The sequence below is a fragment of the Mytilus californianus genome, unplaced genomic scaffold (assembly GCF_021869535.1).
Source record: "Mytilus californianus isolate M0D057914Y unplaced genomic scaffold, xbMytCali1.0.p SCAF_4, whole genome shotgun sequence".
NCBI classification, from domain to species: domain Eukaryota; kingdom Metazoa; phylum Mollusca; class Bivalvia; order Mytilida; family Mytilidae; genus Mytilus; species Mytilus californianus.
Genome location: NW_026262690.1, coordinates 60,828,352 through 60,851,726, shown reverse-complemented (window position 1 = coordinate 60,851,726; position 23,375 = coordinate 60,828,352). Strand labels below are relative to the sequence as shown.

The following is a 23,375-nucleotide window of genomic DNA, read 5'->3' as shown; positions in this document are numbered from 1 at the left end:
CCGCTGGTTCAGTAATAAAAGTTTTGGAAAGCTAAAGATTTAGGTTATTTTTTTATTTTTAAACTTTTTTTTCTTTATTTTTTTGCATTGGTTTGATATTGTTTATTTTTTTTTAATTTGAAGTTATTAATATTTTCAAAATAACATTAAAGGTACAAATTTTACTGCACCAGTAAGCTTCGACTTATTTTGATTTTTTTGTTTGTTTCACAATTCAACTTTTAGTCAGTTTCAATCACTGTAATAAATCCTTTCAATCTGATAAATGTGCTTCGGGGCAGTTGTAACTCATTTATAGAAGCTCTTTGTTTTGAACTGTAAATAGACCCAAATAATAGGATAATCCCTTACTAAGAACATGATTTACATTCATTCTTCACAATTAAGAGACATCAAATCCTACAATTTCATTGGTCGAGAGCACTTTGCTATATTCTAAAGTACTTTTAACCATAAGGCTTACAAATAATGTTATAGTACAGAATAGTCATTTAATCCTTAACTTTACCGACTGTTTCCTATTCCCGATTATGTCATATTGACAAAGTATGGATTTGCATTGCAGGTGATGCTTGCAAAGCTTGCAAAGCTTCAACTTTGTACTTGTTTTAGCTTTCTAACTATTTTGATCTGAGCGTCACTGATGAGTCTTTTGCAGACAATACGCGCGTCTGGCGTACCAAATTATAAGCCTGGTACCTTTGATAACTAATTAAATTGTCGACGCATCTCTTTAATTGAGTTTTCCTAAGTTTTGTGTATTCCATTGATTTGTCTTGTTAATCTATTTATAAGATTTGAACATCAGTAACATACTGGTGCCTTAACTTACCATTATTAAGATGTGGTAAAAAGCAGTGAAAGTGCCAAGGGGGCATTAAAAAATAGAGTAGAGAGATATTACATCATGGCAAAACGAAATGTCGAGTCTCCTAGGAACCCAAATAGCTCATTTGTCACCATAGCAAACACTTAAGAAAAAGGGTCATTTCAGAAGCAATAATACTAGCAAGAACACTCCTGTATTGTTTTTTCCTTCATTTCATTTCATCTGTACACATAAATCGTTTAAAAAGCGTGTTTCGAGGGCAATGACTCTTTAATGTGTAACCGGACTATTTCGGCACAAGAAGACTGCAGATCTTTAAGCATTGTTTATATTTGAAATTTAAGTTTTTTCATTTTACTCTTATAGTTTTTGAGATTTAAGCCAAAAGCTGTAAATAAACGCAGTTGGTAGATGAATCTTGTTCAGTTGATCAATTCTGCAATGTACATATTTCATCTAGTCTGGAGTAAAAAAAAAAAGCCAAAAAATGCAAAATTTGCTGAAAGGGGCATTTTAGGGACAATACTTCCCATTGGGTTGACTGATTTCTCACTAAATTTTTTTTTAATTGAAAAGCCCTGATATATAGCTGTACAATAACTGTAAACCATGCACTTATTCATAAACAAGATTATATAATGTGTTACAATTATTTTATGATTGGCAAGGTCAAACTCATAAACATTATGAGAACAAAATGAAAAGATCAAAAGTGGAATGCAGGGCATACTTTATGTTTATATTGAACATATTGAAAAACATTATTGATATTGAATAAATACAACATCACATGCAGTTTTGTGAGTTGAAACATGTACTTTCATCTACTAAGAAGATCCTTTTTTTGGTCAGGTAAATTAATCAATGAATGATGGATTTCTTCTAGAAGAATTTTAAAGGTCCCAGTGAATAAACTACACAGAGAACAATAGCTATTGCATTTATTTGTTGGGTCAAGTGAACTGATAAAAGTTTAAATACCTTGACCACGATGAGATGACTCTGTGGAAAACTTTCATTTGGGTCGCAAAAAAGTGGTATTTAAATCTAACAATATTTCATGAAAATACACATGTATAAACCAATTTATGTGTATTTGGTCCTACTTACTTATGCAATAAATGTACTAAATGATTAATACTGTATTCATTTTTGTCAGTAACTTGCATATTTTGCAAGGAATCTTGCTGGTATATATTTAATTGGGATATATTAAACAAGAATAATGTGATCACATAAACAAACCCCTACTTGTAGACAAACATCTTTAAAGGTAAATGCCAAAACCAGAATTTAAATCAAACTTTACCCGCATTTTATGTTTCATAACATTGTGTTTAAATTTTAAAACATTTTGTCAAACTGTACTTTTATTATCAGCTTGAAAGGAAAATATAAACATTTAAAGTAACTAAGGGGAACACCTCTTAAACAGTTAATATTAAAATCATCAAAATTAGACTTAACCTGTATTAAATGGTCCATGGCATTGTGTTTAAGTTAGTCAAAACATGTTTCTGGAGTACAAAATAATAAGCCTGGTATATTTCATGAGGTTTTTTTCCCCAAAAAGATTTGCAGTAATATAAATATCATCAGGTAACAGAAGAAACCTCAATTTTTAAGGTAACTAAGGGGCTTAATTATTGAACAAATGACAAAACCATCAAAATAGAATGTGACCTGTATTCTATGGTGCATGATATTGTTTTTATATTCAAACAGATTGGTCAAGTAGTACATCCCAAAACCAAATTTGTGACAGACAGACAGACAGACATGTGCATCACTATGTACCCCTCTCATTGAGGCAATGGTAAAAATATAGGACATTGCCAATATTTGCATGATGCTTCTGATACAAGAATGATAGTTTTAAAAAGGCTAGAAAATAATGAATTCAAATATCTCAGTTCATCCTGTCGGGACTACCTGCGACACATTTGATAATTGCTTTAGGCCTTCAAATCAACTGCTACTATATTTTTTGTTCATTATTTCAATTTCATTTTTTCTGTTTTTGTTATATGTTTTAGTATTATTTCCTGTTTTGAATAGTTTTACCTATTATTATTCTGTTTGTATGGTATTGAATATTCTTCTTGTTAGTTCCATATCTTCACTAATTTTCTAATCCTGTTTTAATTTTCTAGCTTCAGTTCTTCTTGTTCAGGAGAGTGATGAAATTTCCTTTTTTATCTTGTTTAGTAATATTTTCTTCCTTTGAACAGTACATTTTTTATTATTATTTTTTTTGTATTTTTTCCAGTATTTACATAATATTTCTCTAACTTTGTTTAGTATTTGAATCCTAAAACTACACAGTTAAATTCAGCATATCAAAGAACCCAAAGATTTCAATTTTTCTTGAAATCAAACTAATTTTAATTTTGGACACTTTGGACCTTACTGTATACCAATTTGAAAACCAGGTCAGAAAAATCAAAAATGTAAATACATGGTTAGATTCAGCACATCAAAGAACCCCAATAATTCTATTTTTTGATGAAGTAAAACAAGTTCAAATTTGAACCCCTTGGACCTCAATGTGGACCAATTTAAAAATAGGGCCCAAATCCAAAATCTAAATACATGGTAAGAACTAGCATCTTAAAGAACACCAGGAATTCAAGATTTTGAGTTAAACCCAATTGAAATTGGTAAAGAAATAAGCAATTAATACAAAGTATTAGAAAAGTATTGTTTTTGGCCCCTTTTTCCTAAACGGTTTGGGCCATAATGCTAAACATCAATCCCAACCTTCCATTTTTTGTATGGAACATTGTGGTACAATTTCCTATAGATCCATAGACAAGTTATTGTCCTGAAATAAGAAAAATGCTTCTTTTTGGCCCCTTTTTCCTCAACAGTAAAGACAATAATCCCCAAAATCACTCCTGACATCCCTTTTGTGGTATGCAACCTAGTGGTACAATTTCATAGAGATCCATACACTTATAATCAAGTTATTGTCTGGAAACCAAATGTCTTCGGATGTTGATGACAACGTCATACCATTATATCACTGCAAAAATTTTACGGTTGTATAATATTTCTCATACAGAAAAGGAAATGCGTTGGAGAAAAAAAATATTATGCAATACCAAGAAATAAAGATAAAAATGTTACTTTGATATATCATTAGTCTTTGAGAATCATTTAGAAATATTATTTCTGTTTTTTTGTTTGTTGCTATTTTACAATGTATATTCTTCCTTGAAAATAAGTTTCTTTTGTTTCTCAAACAATTGTATTTGTTTAACACATCTAATTTCATATTTTCTATTAAATAAACAACATTTTGCTTGTTTCATCCATTATTCAACATCAGTTACTTTGGCAACATTTGATAAACACTTTGCATTTTCATTTTGATAAGTCTTATAAATATACTGAAAATTTTTTCTCCTTTTTTTCACTTTTTTGTCTCTCTTATAATGTCAGTTGTTACTTCAGTGTAATAACATACAATCTGTTTAAAGCAAATGGTAACTCTGATAATTCAGTGATGATGCCATGATATTAATACTTATTTAAATCCTGAAGATTTTGCTGCCATAATTAATTTTAGTAAATTATAAACCATTTCTTTACGAACTCCATCAGTTATTTTTTAACCTTCTTTTCTTTAAATCCAGGTGAACAATGAATACAGCACCATAGTATCATACTGCAGCCTTCCAAGCAGTCAGAATTCTTTTTAATGTAGACACTGACAAATAAGGTAAGTTTGAACACAATACTGGTAGAGTTGGTGAACCTGTAAGTATTAAGAAATATCTAAAGTTTTAGTAGATTTTACAGTTAGCTTATATAATCTAACACAGTACTTACATAAATTGTTCACTGATTAAAATATGAGATCACTTTAATAGGTAACATACGTAATATATTATTTTTTTTATATGCCAAGTGGTAAATAGAACTAAATTGCATGTGTAACCAATGGCAATCGTTCTCTATCAGCCATATATAATGATATCAATATCAGTCATGGTTGCAACATGTTATCAAACCCCTAATCTGTATGACATCATGACATTGAAACACATCTATTTTTGGTATATAATAAAGTGTATATCATGATAAGGCTCTTTCTATATCACACACCATATCAACCCTCAACCAACATAATCCTTTGAGTTAAGCTCCTGGGATAACATTGATGTCTCGGGTTGATAAATATGTAATATTGGAAAAGCAATATAATAATATTCTCTATTTATCATATACTTATAGAAAATAATGGTGTAATTGTACCCCTTGATAAAACTTATTTGTTCATATATTTATTCATTAAATTTGAAGAATTGTCTTAGCCGTGTGATATGACTTTCGTTATCAACTGCTACCGCTTTATATCAACTGCTTCCGGTTATTATCACATGCCTTTCTGTAACGTTATCCTGTGGCATTTTGACGTAATTTTTCAAATTCTGGAAAATACACCTCAATGGTAGATTTTTAGTGAAAAACATAACTAAGTAGGATAACAAACAAATATAAGGAAACAGGAAAAAATATTATTCAAAAATGCAATAAAAATAATACGATAAATGCATTTTTCAAAGTTTAAAAAAAAGTTCTTGTCTGTATGTCTTTCTGAAGTATATGATAAAAAGAACATAACATGTCATTTTTCATATCAGACCCCTTATCAGCCTTAGGTCATGATATCAGCCTGAGAGCCGACAGTGACTTGTAATTGAAAACCAAACGTAAATCAAAGCATCGTTGGTGCTGTGATCCAGCCATTTTTTAGCTACAGTTAGATATTTTTCTCATTTTCAATATTTTTTCTTTATCAAAGCTTCTGAAAGACATATATATATAGACAACAATCACAACTTTGGATAGTAATTTTAGCCCAAAAAGTTTTAAGGTGTAATACCACCAAATCATAGTACGTCACATCCGGTGGCATAGGAAAAAGGGTCCAAAAAAAATATTCCCTTGAATTTGACAGTTGTAGGAAATTAATCCTACATTTCATTGCAGTAAAAAATTTCTGAGTCATAAACATATATCTTGGGTGTTTCAAAGCACCATTCTTTCTTTATTTGGTGATACTATAAAATATTTTGGAAACTTGAGGTTACATGGTTACTAAAGCTTGTACACAGGGAAAAAAGGGGTGAAAATTTGATTGGTTAACTTCCAGTGATGGTTATTTTCTTATATGCAATGAAATGTTATGTGAAATTTTGTCTATAGTACTGGACAGGATAAAAATTTACTCTTGCCAAGTATGTCTTTATTTGAAACAAAGATAAATTCTGCACAATTTTTTGAAAAGTGCAAATTTAACAAAGACTAATAGGGGAAAATCAATGGTAGTATTACACCTTAACTTGTGTTTAAACACTTTTAACATCTAGAAGAAACCAAGGGACTGAAAAAAAAAAAACAGACAACATAAGGATTGAAATGTAGAACGTGTTATCATTTTCAATATTCATAGTTTCATAAATAAATTGTTATCACAGAGATATGTCTCGCCTTTTTTGTAATTTTGATAATGCAAATGTTGAAATTAAAATAGCAATACTTTATCATGTAAGTTATGCAAATATTCCAAGTCGATGAACCTTGACTGAAGGTACATGGCTAAACAATCTCCATGGAATGAGATGAACCAATGCTAATACAACTGCATACCAAATACCATTGACTTATCATAAGTCGTTCCCTTTAAACAAACCTAAACACAAACATTAACTTGTTAACTATGAAAAAGTTTCAAAGTCAATGAACCATGATCAGGGGTGGGGCTATATAATCTCCATGGAAACGATACTTGCAAATGCCAATAAATTTGCATACCAAATATCATTGACTTAACATTAGCAGTTCATCTTAAACTGATCTAATCACAAACTAATACATGTAAACTAAGCAAAAGTTTCAAAGTAAATAGACCATGACTGAGGGGGCGGGGCCAAATATTCTCCATGGAAATGAGATGTGCCAATGCTTATACAACTGCATACCAAATAACATTGACCTACCACTAGTGGTTACCCATAAATTGACCTAATCACAAACTAATACATGTAAACTATGAAAATAGACCTTGACTGAGGGGGTGGGGCCAAATAATCTCCATGGTAAGGAGATGTGCCAAAGCTAATACAACTGCATACCAAATATCATTGATGTTCTACTGTATACAATGTTAGGATGTTCATTTTTATATAATGTAAGAGTGTTCCAATGTATAAAATATTAGAATGTTCAACTGTATTCAATCTAAGGATGTTCTATTGTACTACAACATTTTGCTGTTCAGCTGTAAACAATATAAGGATGCTCCACTGTATACAATGTAAGAATGTGCAACTGTATACAATGTTAGGATGCTCAACTGTATACAATGTTAGGATGCTCAACTGTATATAATGTTAGGATGCTCCACTGTATATATAACCAGGAGTTTTACGTGTTATATTAATTCAAAGACGGAATACCAATACTTTAAACTTTATTAGCAAAGTCCGGACAGTACCAGACCTAAGACCTAAACTGACTTCAAAATAACATACAAAAGTATATATAAAAAACAGTATCTATAGAAAAGGATTAGTGTCCAACGGATTAACTTTTTATCGTCAAGGTGGTTTCCATTACGACAAACATATATTTAACAATAGAATTAATTAAACACAAAGAAATGCAAAAGGTTAGATAAACGGATTAACAAATTGTCACTTTAGCACTTAAAACATAATGTCTGAACTGGCTTTATTTCTACTTCACAAATCTTCCTGGTTATATTCGCCACTACTCCACCTAAACTCGGTCTCCGAGTTTGCCGAATTGAAACAATTTCACTCGGTTATCTTCGTGGGTATCCTCCTCGTCTTTGGCGTTGATGCGGATTGTGAGAATAGTTTGTATGCAAGCTTTCAATTTGATTCTTGGCGATTGAAAGTTCATGAAGCAAATCTTGATGTTTACGTATATCGTTGGAATTTTGAATTTTAAGTCTCTGAATTTCGTCCTTCAGTTTTTTTATAACATGACAGTCTTGCATCTCTTTACTTTTTAAATCCATAGTTAATCTGTATCTGGTGTTGGTTAAACTTAGGTTCTCCTCTTTCAACCGCACTATTTCTTTCTCAAAATTTTCAGTTCTACTGGTATGCTTGGCTAACTCATGTTCGATCGTTTGGATTAGCCGAACATGTTGTAAATGCTCCAAATTTAATTTGTCCAAATTGTTCCTTAACATCTCATTATCTTTCACTACGGTATTCAATTTAGAATTTTCACATTTGAGCACAGCGATTTCTTTGAGGGAGTTTTGATGAGACGCTTTTAACTTGTTAAGGTGCTGTTTCACGGATTCGTCCGGTATGGAGCATGTAAAAGTAGAGAGTTCCTTGTCCTCAAGTCCTTGAAACGGAAATTGAGACATTTTTTTCTTCTCTATAAACTTTCTCATTTGGTCGCTGTCCCTTTGAATTTTTGATTTTGATTTCTTCTTTGGTTTTGGGTTGCTGACAAATGACTTAACGTGAAAATTACACATACGGGCAAAATGTCCATGATGTCTGCACTTGTAACAATAAGCATTAACTGCATAACACCGATGGTATGTGAAAACATTCAATGTCTTACCGCAATATTTGCATAGAAAGTCCAAACAGGTATCTGCTTTTCTCACTAAACGGATGTCCATTTCTGCAGGGCTGGTAATTCCAGGATCCTTCCATATTGTTGCTTCTGGAGGTATTCATTTGCTAGTTTGGGGGAACTAGCTCGGATCGTGCCGCGGGTAACCTCAACCAATATATAACCGGGAGTTTTCCGGCTATAGCAATTCAAAGACGGAATACCAATACTTTAAACTTTATTAGCAAGGTCTGGACAGTACCAGACCTAAGACCTAAACTGACTTCAAAATAACATACAAAAGTATATATAAAAAACAGTATCTATAGAAAAGGATAAGTGTCCAACGGATTAATTTTTTATAGTCAAGGTGGTTTCCATTACGACAAACATATATTTAACAATAGAATTAATTAAACACAAAGAAATGCAAAAGGTTAGATAAACGGATTAACAAATTGTCACTTTAGCACTTAAAATATAATGTCTGAACTGGCTTTATTTCTACTTCACATGTGTCCAAATCTTCCTGGTTATATATACAATGTAAGAATGTGCAACTGTATACAATGTTAGGATGCTCAACTGTATACAATGTAAGGATGTTCAACTGTGTACAATGTAAGGATGCTCCACTGCATACAATGTAAGAATGTTCTATTGTATACAATGTAAGGATGCTCAACTGTATACAATGTAAGGATGCTCCACTGTATACAATGTAAGGATGCTCCACTGTATACAATGTAAAAAGTAAAATCACAAAAATACTGAACTCCGAGGAAAATTCAATCGGAAAGTCCCTAATCACATGGCAAAATCAAATGACAAAACACATCAAACGAATGGACAACTGTCATATTCCTGACTTGGTACAGGCATTTTCAAATGTAGAAAATGGTGGATTGAACCTGGTTTTATAGCGCTAAACCTCTCACTTGTACGACAGTCTTATCAAATTCCGTTATATTTACAACGATGCGTGAACAAAACAGACATTATAAATAAAATAGTCAAAATATGGGTACAGCAGTCATCACTGTGTTACAATATCAAAACAAACAATTATTTACAAAAAAGCACAAAAGCATCTATCAAATTAAAAACCACATTCATTGCTTTGCGTGTCTGACGTCAGAAAATGTAAACGTCACATAAGAAAAAAGTTTGTCATTCAATGTTTATTCAAAACAATTTTATAATTTCACATGGGGAATGTTGGTATACAGGGTTAAAAAATCAAAAGTTATGTTAGAATTAATTTCAGAAATAGACCGAGATTTAAAATTGTCCAGAAGTTCTTTAGAATTTTTAAGAATCCACATATGGTTAATACCACTACAATAAGAATGTTCTATTGTATACAATGATATGATGTTCAACTGTATACACTATAAGAATGTTCAATTGCATACAATGTTAGAATGATCTATTGTATACAATGTTAGGATGTTTGAATGTATACAATGTTAGCAAGTTCCACTGTATACAATGTTATGATGTTCCATTGTATACAATGTAAGTAAGTTAAGTTGTATACAATGTTTAGATGTTAAACTGTATACCATGTTAGGATGTTCCACTGTATACAATGTAAGAATGTACAACTGTATACAATGTCAGGATGCTCAACTGTATACAATGTAAGGATGCTCCCCTGTATACAATGTAAGAATGTTCTATTGTATACAATGATATGATGTTCAACTGTATACACTATAAGAATGTTCAATTGCATACAATGTTAGAATGATCTATTGTATACAATGTTAGGATTTTTGAATGTATACAATGTTAGCAAGTTCCACTGTATACAATGTTATGATGTTCCATTGTATACAATGTAAGTAAGTTAAGTTGTATACAATGTTTAGATGTTAAACCGTATACCATGTTAGGATGTTCCACTGTATACAATGTTAGGATGTTCAACTGTATGCAATGCAATAATGTTCTATTGTATACAATGTTAGGATGTACAACTGTACACAACATAAGAATGTTCAATGGCATACAATGTGCAAGAATGTTCTATCGTATACAATGTTAGGATGTTTAACTGTATACAATATAAGAATGTTCAATTGCATACATTGTTAGAATGATCTATTGTATACAATGTTAGGATGTTTGAATGTATACAATGCGAGGATGTTCAACTATATACAATGTTAGGATGTTCCATTGTATACAATGAAAGTAAGTTCAGATGTATACAATTTAAGGGTATTCCACTGTATACAATGTTAGGACCTTCCACCATATACAACTTTAGGATGTCCCACTGTTTACAAATTAAAGATGTTCTACTGTTAACAATTTAAGTGAATTCAGTTGTACAAAATGTAAGTTTGTTACACTGTATACAATGTAAGGATGTTCAACTGTATACAATGTAAGTGTGTTCCACTGTTTACAATATTAGGATGGTCAACTGTATACAATATAAGGATGTTCCACTGATTACAATTTAAGGATGTTCCACTGTATAGAATTTAAGGATGCTCCACTGTAAACAATTTTAGGATGTTTCCATGTAAACAATTTAGGGATTTTCAAATTTTTACAATGTAATGGTGTTCATTTGTGTACAATGTAAAGTTGGTCTGCTGTTCACCATGTAAGATTGATCAACTGTAAACAATTTTAGGATGTTCTATTGTATACAATGTTAATAGGATGTTCCACTGTATACCATGTAAGATTGTTCAACTTTGTAGAATGTTAGGATGTTCTATTGTATACAATGTTAATAGGATGTTCCACTGTATACCATTTAAGATTGTTCAACTTTGTAGAATGTTAGGATGTTCTATTGTGTGCAATGTTAATAGGATGCTCCATTGTAAACCATGTAAAATTGTTCAAATGTGTAGAATGTAAGGATGATCTATTGTATACAATGTTAGGATGTTCCACTGTATACAATGTAAGGATTTTCCACTGCATACAATGTTAGGATGTTCCACTGTATACAATGTTAGGATGTTCCACTGTATACAATGTAAGGATTTTCCACTGCATACAATGTTAGGATTTTCCACTGCATACAATGTTAGGATGTTCCACTGTATATAATGTTAGGATGTTCCACGGTAATAAATGTAGTGGTCACCATTGTTTTAGAAAAAGTCTAAAGTTTTGAATATATTTGACAGTAGCTATTACCAAAGATTTGCTATTAAAATCAAAGTCATTAAAGAACCAAATAACTAAAATTGAACAGAGATAAACAAGCATATTAATGTATGGCAGGGTTAATTAAGTTTTTTGATAACTAAACCTCCCCCCTTTTTTTATCTTGATTTGTTGAAAATTAAAAAGAAACAGAGAGAAATATAAACTGAAAACCGGTTTTAGAAATAACAACTTGTCTACAAATTTGGTTTTACATGTACCAAAACAGATGTAAAACAGTGCTATTTTTTAGCTCCTACATCATTTCATAAACTTGTTCTAAACAGCCTTTTTTTGTAGTATTCCTACTGGGCAAGGAACTATGAGGTAATTTTTTTTAATCTGTTTTATAAATCATTTTTAATAATGTTATCTTAACAATCTATTCTGTTTTTTGTGATGATTGAATATCGTTCCTGTTATAGAGTTTTCCACCTGGAATTACATAGGCTTGATTTATTTTTCTATTGGACCACAATGCACTGGGACATTTTATTGTTCTTCATAAAGCAATGACTTTTACTGTGATGTGTTGTATCTGTTTATCAAATGAAATTTGAAAATATATATAAATCAGACAATTGTTTGTGCCAAGTATGCATGTATGCTTCAAACCTTTGAGAATCAAACAGACCCAAAAGAGGGAGAAAACATAATGTTTATTAAATTAAATATGATCATTTAGATATGGAAAATCATATAACAGACATATACAATAATTAATACATTTCCTTACATAACATTTTTTGGCATAAAATCAATAACAAAAAAATAAAATTTGTTCTTCTGGTAGATTAATTTTTTAGCACTTTTGGATTTAATGATATAAAGAGCTATTTCATACCAATATTCATTGAAATTTTTATCACACCAGTCATCATAATGTAAACTGAAAAGTTACTAGGAAAAAACAATGTCAAATCAAACTGGATTGACTTGTAATTACAAAGTGAGTTCATTCCACTAGGTACAGCCATAAAACACCAATTTGCTATCAATTTGACAGAATTTTGATTACTGTTAAATGATTAATATTTTTATCAGTCATTCAGCTCCATTGGTTTAATTGTTGATCACATGATAAGCTGTGGTTTATTTCGTTAATTGTGTTTTTTATTTATGTGGAGGTATTATTTATAGGGTGGGTGTTGGTTTATGTTGAATGATTACAGTTCAGTCAAATGTCACTTTATATCAGATTTTATATGTAACTCCAAAATTACAGACCAAGTTGGAATCATTCTTCATTGATTTTGAGTTGATTTTGAGTGGTTTTCACAATTCATAACATATGATTTCAAGATATAGTAACAAAAAACCTAAAGGACTTATTTAAAATAAATGCTAAGTTAAATATATTCTGCCAGTACATTAATTCAAAGATGAATAATTTAAAAATTAAACTGTCAAGACAGGCTTGGATGATTTTAATACATTCTTGAGTACCTGAGGTCATCCCCCATTTTGTTTTAAATGGAGCATCTCCTTAAAAAGTTTGGGCCAGAGCATGCCTAACCAACATCATCTAGAGGCGAGGTGGTATCTATATATATATCTGTCTTGTGTAAACAAATTATTGCTTATGAGCCTTAATGTACAGAGACCTCTCCCCCCCCCCAAACCCTTTGAACAAAATTAGGAAAGGAATTCTCCTATTAAGTCTGGGAGGCACATGTCCAATATGACAATTCCTGAAAAATAAAAAGCCAAATTTAAAAGATTTTATCCAGAAACCAAGATTTTAAAGAATTTCAAACAATGTCTAGCTGTCTATTTCTGTAATTGTGTCCTTAACCTTGGACTTATTGACCTCAAAATCAGCAGGCTTTGTCTGTTTCTTACCATCTATTACCATGGAAGTATTATATTGACAGGAACTACTATGACCCGACTTCAAATGTTTCATCTGTGATGCCGCGCGCAATTTAATGACATGTTAATTAACTTGAAACACGGCACGTTATTTACACACCAGCGTGTGGTGCCCTACAATATCGTCATTCTTGGTTGCTTTTGCGATTACGGAAATAAACGAAGAAATCGAAAGTTGTGATAAATTCTTAGGAAACAGCAATCGGCAAACCTCGGCAGATTCCGTTACCCTGCATCTGCATATGTGTGTCGATTGATAGATTGATGGATTTATGCGAGACATCTTAATTCTATAGAAAAACACATTGACAATGGAAATTTGTACCATATTAATTGAATAAATGCCCCATGTTTATTGATTTATTTTTCGGAAGAAATTACACTATATGTAATATATATCGCAAGTTGTGATATTACTGTTTACTCCAGTGGCACACATTTCATACATATTTAAGACGATTGTAAAATGATTGTTCTTATAAAAATTAAAGATCAAAGAGATTTGAAATAAATGTAGGAATTATCAAGCTTCGCTCTAAATCCAGATCATTGGTTGGTATACGAATGTTTCAGCTGAGCCCCAATGTGTTGAAATTTTGTAAGTACTGCAACTGTTCAATAATATTTACTAGTATCATCTGGACAGATAGTGATAAAATATTTTATGGGACAGAGATGCTTAACTATTCCATAACATTTTATAAGTCTTGTTTTTTCTCAAATTGATAAATACGAGTCAAGATTGGCACATTCATAAATAACAAATAGAAATACTGACACCAGCTGCATATTATCGGATAAAATTCTTTCAAATACGAATATTTTAGCAGTTTTGAATTTCACAAATGTTAAAAAATTTAAACCCACTTATATATATATAATTTTTTTTATAAATAACGAGGTGTGTCTTTTTCTTAACTATATTTGTTATGTATGATTTCTGTGATATTAAGTCCTTGATCGATTAATTTTCGCATTTAAAACTGAAAATTTCTACTTTCCAGGATAATCTAGGTCCGTTGCTATATACATTAATCGGGTTGTCACAGTGTATATATTTATTAAGAAAATTTTCGTGACCCGGCGGTAACTGGAACACACCCTTTTGACAGTTTTAACTTAACCCCTGAAGAAATAAAATAACGTCACTCACTATTTTTAAATCGTTGTAGAATAATTAATTCTGGGCCGATTTTCATTTTTTATGCATCAGTCAATTTGTTTAAATAAGTTGTTCATGAATAAATGTCAACCTACGCGATTGAAATAAGTAAAGGTGTTTTCCAACAGGTATTGATGTTAAACTGTCTGAATAAAAACCATGTGATTGATAAGAAGTATCTCTGGTAAATTTATGACCGCGGCATTGCAGATAGTCACAAAAGAAATTAACGACAGCGTACTAATAAGACAGTTTCCATATCTTTTTTACAGTGCTACCCGGGTTATAAATAAGTGATAATTAATCGTTGTAGTTCTTGTCAATATAACACTTCCATGCTATTACCTATATGAGTCTTATGTAAATCAAACAAGCGTACCTCAAGTAATCATCTAGAAACAATCAATTACCTATTTTCAGTCTATTTTAGCAGCTATGACCTTGACAAATGACCTAAAAATTAATACGGTTGTTCACCTTCCCTATAACTTCCTTCTATGGAAGATTCACTTGTGAACAAACAATGGAACCTCATTAATCAACCTTAACTTTGATCCATTGTCCCAAAAATTAATATGCTCCTTCCCCTTCCATACTTCCCAATTGGTATAAGTTTCATTTCCATTACCAAGGGAAACTCAAAATTTTATAGGGAAAGCATTTGTTTGGAATTTTGGTTCGGTTACATTATAGATTATATCCATTATAGTTTCAAGATAATAGCCAAAATGGACTAAAATGGTAAAAATCATCATTCAAGAGCAATAACTCCAATATTCGTCATCTAACAAATTTAGTCAAGAAGGACAGTTGGTAGATCTTGACAGCAAGGTTAGTTAACAGGCTGGATCATTGGACACATTTATTTAAAATGACATACTTTAAGGATTATTGTGGAAAAATAGAGTTCCAATTGGTCCAGTAAGTTCAGAGAACAAGATAAGTTAAAGGAATAAGGACAAGTGACAGACACCAAGTGATGAGAATAGATCACATGGTCCTATCAGCCAGGTCAGCTAAAATAATAATGCAAACTGGCCTGATAGTTTCAGAAATACTTAAAATAGACAACAAACAAATCTGGACAGCAATTTATTTGACTGTCTTTTGAGCCACTGTGGCTGAGCTCAAACCGAGCACTTATTGTTCACAATTTTTGTACTCACCTTCTACAATTATGTTAGAGATATGCGTTGGTGTCGGAATATCGAACCAGGTTAAATATGGGGTCAACTGTAAAAGCTCATAACCTTTTAAAACTTCTCCTTGTAAATACTTCACAAGCAGTTCCATGTGATCTGAAAAATATTTGAACAAAATAGTTACTGGACATGCTGGAGTAACAAAATATTTCAGCTGAAGATTTAAGTTCAGTTCTATCACTCTTGTTTGATTTATTTTAGAAGTGGTATTTAATTGTATTCTCATTACAATTAAAGAGCACAATGAACTTTAAAATAATATCAAAGCAAAACTGTTTTTTTCCCACTTTTCTCAAACTCGAAACTAATGAAGCATTCCTGTTACAAGAATTGGAAGATAGCCAATTAAAAAGGTTAACTAGGCCTGTCATTTTACTTTAGAATAAATGGCAAACAAAGAACAAATAACTAAAAGTAATCACAATTAATGATGCTATGTCAAAAAACAAGAGAAACGTCAACAAATTGGACGATTGATCTATCAAACAAGTCTGACTGCAACACCTGTTATTCCATGTAATACAGTAAAATTACAGGACCCTTATATAACACGCTGACATAGGTAATGACATTTAACATTCTTTTACTCAATTAATTCATTTCCTAGGGAGTATTCTTCCTTGGTCTCATATTAATATAATACACTATAATGACAACCTGTTTCTTCCCAACTTACCAAGTTAACATTTCTTTCTAAAAATAAATAAACAGGGAAGGCATCACAAATAAAATTAATAGATACAAATTTGAATTGATCAACTTTTCAAATATTTGAAGATAGAAAACCAATTATTTTCCAGGGAAATCATTCATTTCCTATCTGCTCATAAAACCACAGTAACCACTGTAATTAAAAAGTACAACAACATGAAAATAACATTCATCAATTCCCTCTTTAGTCCAACTTTTAAATAGCTGAATCTTTATAGCTTATAACCTAATTACTAGTCCTTTTATCAGGCATTTGAGTTAAAAAAATATATATTAGTTTAAGTCATCTGCTATCTCTATTTATTATTAAATCGAAAACATGCAATAAACTGCATCAAAAAGTAATAATACAGTTTCATGCGATTAGGTATTATATAAAATGCTTCATTAAAGTTACAATAAAATACCTAACGGTTTACCGAAAATATTTATCAGAATATTATATAACATTTAGATTTACAGTTAATTCCTAATTTCGTAAAAGCTGACTGCAATAAAATACTTCTGCTCCATTTGCAATTTTGAAAATATGAATAGCTGGAAAATTTATAATAAAATTGTTTATTAAGATGAAAGTTATAAATATTTAGTACAGAAAGTACAAAAAAATCCAAAGTCAATATCCTTTATTGTCAAATTTATTGACAAAATAATATTCAAAGTCACCATGCCTTAACTTTATACTAAAACTAATGTTTCACTAGGTCTTCATCAAAATTTGATATTTCATGCAAAATTTGGTAGATGTATAATAACTGCAGTAATCCATAATCATGCAACTAGACACTTTGGATCTTTTCACATTTTATTCCTTTTTGAATTTAAGGAGATGTGGTATGATTGCCAATGAAACAACTATCCACCAAAGTTCAAATGAAGTGGATGTTAACAATTAAAGGCAACCATACGGCCTTCAATAATAAGAAAAATCCATACCAGACAAACCATGATCTCTTTATGCAGCTAGTATCCAAAAATAGTCCAAATACCTGGCATTTCAAGAATATTTAAAAAAAAAATTCAAAATCATATGGGCATGCACACTCTATTATGTGTAGAAACATCCTACAAAATATTAAAGCTGTAGCTCACAAACTGTAGGAGGAGATAGCCAGACAAACCATATATCAGACGAACAGACGCACATTTTGTCGCGGTGGAATAAAAAAATGATAATTCATAAAATAATAAGAAATGGCCCCTTACCCTATGAAGACCTTAATTTTTAGGAAAAATATAAAGACAATGCCCTTGAATTTTTACTAGATAACATTTTTGTTAGCTATGGAGATTCCATATATAGTCAGGTTATCGGAATTCCCATGGGGACTAACTGTGCACCACTTATTGTGGATCTGTTTCTGTATTGTTATGAGTTACAATTTATGACTAAAACCAGCAAAGACCCATCGAAACAACATCTGATTCAAAAATTTAATAACACTTTTAGATATTTAGATGATATATTGGCTCTCAATAATGACGACTTCAGAATGTACACTAAAGAGACTTATCCTGCAAAACTAACTTTAAATAAAGCTAATACTAACAATGAACACTGCCCTTTCCTGGATCTTGATATATTTATCTTTAACGGGAAGCTTAATACCAAAATTTATGATAAAAGAGATGATTTTTCATTTCCTATTGTTAATTATCCATTTTTAGATGGTGACGTTCCCTTGTCGCCATCTTATGGTGTTTATATATCTCAACTTGTTCGATTCGCTCGAGTATGTAACAACGTATTTGATTTCAACGAAAGAAATCTCTGTATTACTGAAAAATTATTACACCAGGGTTTTCGACATCACAAACTGGTCAAAACATTTACTAAATTTTTATCATCGGTATAAGGACATCATTCGTAAATATAAATCAACATGCAGACATCTTATACGTTCAGATATTTCACATCCAATATTATATGGTAATATTCTTTACAAAGCACAAAAATGTCGGCATTCACCTCAAAAGCTAACCAAACCTTTAAACAGACTTATTCGGAAAGGATATAGTTATGATACTGTTGTCAAGTCATTAAGGATTGCATATTTTGGTATTAATATTGATTCACTCATAGGGTCTTTGCATCGGAAATAAACACATTTATTCTAAAACCAGTTGTCGGCATGATACAGGTTATGTTCTTCTCATATATTTTATGATGGTATGATACTAAACCCCTTACGGGAGGGATTGTACTTGATTTTCATATGACAAAGTTATAATCTTTCAATCAGTTTAATTGAGGTCTGGAGCTGGCATGTCAGTAACTGCTAGTAGTCCTTTGTTCCTTTATGTATCATTGTCATTTTGCTTAGTTTCTTTTGTTACCTATTCTGACATCAGACTCGGACTTCTTTTAAACTGAGTTTTACTGTGCGTATTGCTATGTGTTTCTTTATTCTACATTGGCTAGAGGTATAGGGGGAGGGTTAAGATCTCACAAAACATGTTTAACACCGCCGCATTTTTGCACCTGTCCCAAGTCAGGAGCCTCTGGCCTTTGTTAGTCTTGTATGTCTTTAAATTTTGGTTCATTTATATGTTTTTGAGTTTAGGGTGACGTCCATTTTCACTGAACTGGTACACAATTTTATTTAGGGGCCAGCTGAGGAGCACCTCCAGGTGCGGGAATTTCTCGCTGCATTGAAGACCCATTGGTGGCCTTCGGCTGTTGTGTGCTCTTTGGTCGGGTTGTTGTCTCTTTGACCCATTTCCCTTCTCAATTTTATAGTATGATTGCCAATGAGAAAACTATCCACCAGCGTCCAAATTGCATGCATGTAAACAACTGAAGGTCACCATAAAGCTATCAACATTGAGCATAACCTTTATTGTAAAGTCAGCTATATAAAGCCCCTACATGACAAAATGTGAAAAACAATTCAGACGAGAAAACCAACAGCTGAAATGCATGGAAACTCTTGAGCAAGTTTATTGTCTAGAAAAAATACAAAAAATATGCTAAAGCAATAATTATATGTTAAAAATTTTATTTTTTTTAGTTATAAAAGCTATGGAACTCCTAAAGTAGTTTCTTGCGAATATCTATGATTTTGGGATCAATCTATTGACTTCTGAATGGTTCACTAATGTAGTATTTAGCATTGACTATGCAAAAAAATAACCATGGATGAAGACATAGTGCATGCTAGAAGGGTCTTATGATAAAAACTTATATAAAAGAGTCATTTTTTAAGTTATGTAGTATATGAAAATGTGGACAGAAAATGGTATATAAAGTATAACATCAATCTGACAATAAAGGATTTTGAATAAATACCAAATAGCTATCCAATTCTGGTGACCAAATGACATGCATGTTATAAAAGACATACAGTTGGGATTAGAGCCATTTTACAATAGTATGTTAAATGAAATGTTTAGTGAGTGTGCTTGCCAAGTTTGATAGGAAAGTAGAAGTTCACTAATGGTCAATATTAGCCCTAAAAATTCTGGCCCATATACAATTTCCCCTTTTTATGACTATTTTTATTTTTGCTTAAGCTGTACTGCAATATTGCAAAACAAACAGCAGACAAAAAAAGGGACTAGTTACTTAAGTTTACTTATTCAAGATTATAAATATATTGGTTTTACACATGTTGTTACAAATTTCAATATTTAGGTTCAAATAATGACCTTCGTAGCCCTACTCCTTTATTATAGCTTTCCAATCAAAATTGACAAATACAGACAATGACATAGTCAGAGATTGAATACAACTATAAAGACAATAAATATATTTAACTGGATAAATAATATACAGATAAGCAATGTGTCAACATTAGCAATCTACCTTACAAACATGACCATATTTTGTTAAACATACTCTTGTATATTACCTATAATAATCCAAAATTTGTTATAGGATCTCCCCTTTCCTATTCCATCTCTATAAGTTTCATTTTAAACCAAAAAAGGACACCCAAATTATCACCAACAAACCAATTTTGAATAAACTTTGACACAGAGATATGTAGTTTTTATAATATACTGCAAATGTTGAAATCAAAATGGCAACATTTAAACATGTAAACTATGCATAACATTCAAAATAAATGAACCAAGACTGAAGGTGCAGGGCCAAATAACCTCCATGGAAAGGAAAATGCCAATGCATATTAAACTGCATATAAAATACCAATGACTTATCATAAGGGATTCCCTTAAAACTAACCTTAACACAAACTTTTTAACATGTACCAACTATGTAAGAGCTGGATCATAAAATATCTATAAAATTGAGTCTTGCAAATGCTAATACAACTGCATACCAAATATCATTGACCTAACATAAGTGGTTCATCTAAAACTGACAAAATCACAAACTTAAACATAAACTATGCAATACATTCAAAATCATTAGACTATGATTGAGGGGACAAGGCCAAATAATCTCCATGAAAATGAGCTGTGCCATTGCTAATACATCTGCATACCTAATATACTTGACTTACCACTAGTGTTTCCTTTAAACTGTCCTAAACTCATACATTGTTGTGCACTAAATCTATATTTAATACGGGGACCTTGAACTTTTGACCTATTGACCCCAAAACCAATACCCTTCTTCTTCTTTTGTAAATTTTTCATTAATATGAGTTTCTGTTCAATCAAGTAAAGGAAACTCAAGATTTTATCCGAAAAGTATTTGTATAAAATTTTAATATTTTAAGCAACAGTGATCAGAGCTCTACCCTATTGACCCCAAACTTAAAAGGCTTCTTCCCTTTCCCTATGTCTTCCATTGCAATAAATTTTGACATATGCAGAGGTAGAAATGAGAGAGTATTTTATTTTTGTGGAACGTGACAAATAGTCTTTGCTTGATGCAGATTATATAACATAGTCGTTTGTTTGACATCAATTTACAATATTAAATTTATCTGTCCAGTATACATTTCCTAATCATAGAAATGATACACAATTACTTTATGAAATTGTATGACGGATAGTTGGAGTAATCATTCTTTATTATTTACACGATGACTGTGGTGGGCCAAGCCAGACAACAATTATCATGCCTCTTTAACCTCAATGACTATTCCTACTGATGCATTTAGACATACGATCTTACAGTAATCAATTACTTGTTACATAATACAAATATAATCATACGATTGATTTGATTTCTGACACGCTTCAAAGATCAACTGTTCTATAAAGTCATCATTATCATGCAATATAATTTATCAAAATTCTATATCGCAAATAAACATTTATTCTTTCTCTTACAAACCATACTTGTTGCAATTAAAAGATGTTTTTTGCTTGCTAGGAACAGCAATCATAAATATCCAATGACACATTATCAAATAAAAATATATCAATAGTGTAGACAATCAAACATAAAAAAATCATAAAATCAAATACAGGAATTATAATAACGCTTATTAAGCAATCATGCAAATCTTAATTAACGATAAATTTATAGAACCAAGGTACATGGGAGTTAATACCCAAAATTACGACATAAATCTATCATCGGAGAGTACACACCACCTAATGGAAACCCACTGACTTAATCATTATTACTTATAATGAGCCATTGTAATTGTATGAAGCCAAACATACATTAATATCTATAAAGATTACTTGTACTTAGCCCAAAGAAAATCCATACAAATGTATAACTTTAGTACTGTAAGTGCAATGTAAGTTGTTTTTGCATCATTGGTGAAAGATAAAAAGATTAAAATAATTACAATCATTATTAGGAAAAATAACCAGCAAATTTACATGTGAGGTATGACAATTCTCTGGAAGTAATTGCTTGTCATAATTATTTCTAAGCAGGAAGGAAATAATAATAGATTTAGTGTTAATATCTTTTAGTGTTTTAGAAAAAAGAAAAAATTCACATTTCACACCTACTTGTTATATATCAGTTCAATAATTTCTCTGAGCCATTTAACTTTCGCTTACAAATTTTATTTTATAGAATTTTAAAGATGAATATTGCATTAACAATATCTAACCATAAAAATAAAATTGAGAATGGAAATGGGGAAAGTGTCAAAAAGACAACAATCCGACCAAAGAGCAGAAAACAGCCGAAGGCCACCAATGGGTCTTCATCACAGCAAGAAAATCCCGCATCCTGGGCGGGCTTGAGCAGGCCCCTTAACAAAAATGTGTACTAGTTCAGTGAAAATGGATGTCACACTAAACTCCAAATCATATAAATGAACTAAAATTAAAAAACATACAAGACTAACAAAGGCCAGAGGCTCCTGACTTGGGACAGGCACAAAAATGCGGCGGGGTTAAACATGTTTTGTGAGATTTCAACCCATCTGTCTAGAACATTTTCTTCTTTACATGATAGAATTTTAAAGATGAATATTACAAAAACAATACACCTTATCCCTATTTAGTCTAATCAGGAAAAAATAAAATGCTCCGCTGGGTGCAGCTTGATACAACCGCAGAGGTCGAACCCCTGAACAGTTGGGGCAAGTATGGACACAACATTCAAGCTTGATACAGCTCTGAATTTGGATTGTGATTAAATATCTGACACAGCATAGGTTTCGGACACAGAATCAGGGTTTAAGCTAGGATTTTGAGGGCTTTAGTCACTTTTGCGCGGTATGAAAATCAACCTTATTTTGGGTAGCAGCAAGGGACCTAGGATGTATATTTCTATCTATACATCTTTGTCAGACTTTGAAGGACTTAGGCATACTAGGCAGTTACTGCATGATTTGACTGATGTGGCACTTTAATAGGAAGATTATGATATAAGATCTAGAAATCTAGTTCACAATTTCACTTCAGATAGTTTCAGTGTACATTC

General features: G+C 31.4%; 1 protein-coding gene across 2 annotated transcripts in view; it reads right to left on the bottom strand.

Moving 5' to 3' along the window:
* Window positions 1-219: 219 nt before the first annotated feature.
* The window catches only part of LOC127698550 (anaphase-promoting complex subunit 1-like), a 109,963-nt gene continuing 86,807 nt past the window's right edge, over window positions 220-23,375 (bottom strand). For both annotated transcript variants that reach the window (XM_052202034.1, XM_052202035.1), the window contains 2 exons: window positions 15,821-15,952; window positions 220-4,589 (listed from right to left, as the gene is read on the bottom strand). In XM_052202034.1, the coding sequence (XP_052057994.1) occupies window positions 4,495-4,589; window positions 15,821-15,952 (227 nt within the window). In that variant the 3' untranslated portion in view covers window positions 220-4,494. The remainder of the gene's footprint in view (window positions 4,590-15,820; window positions 15,953-23,375) is intronic.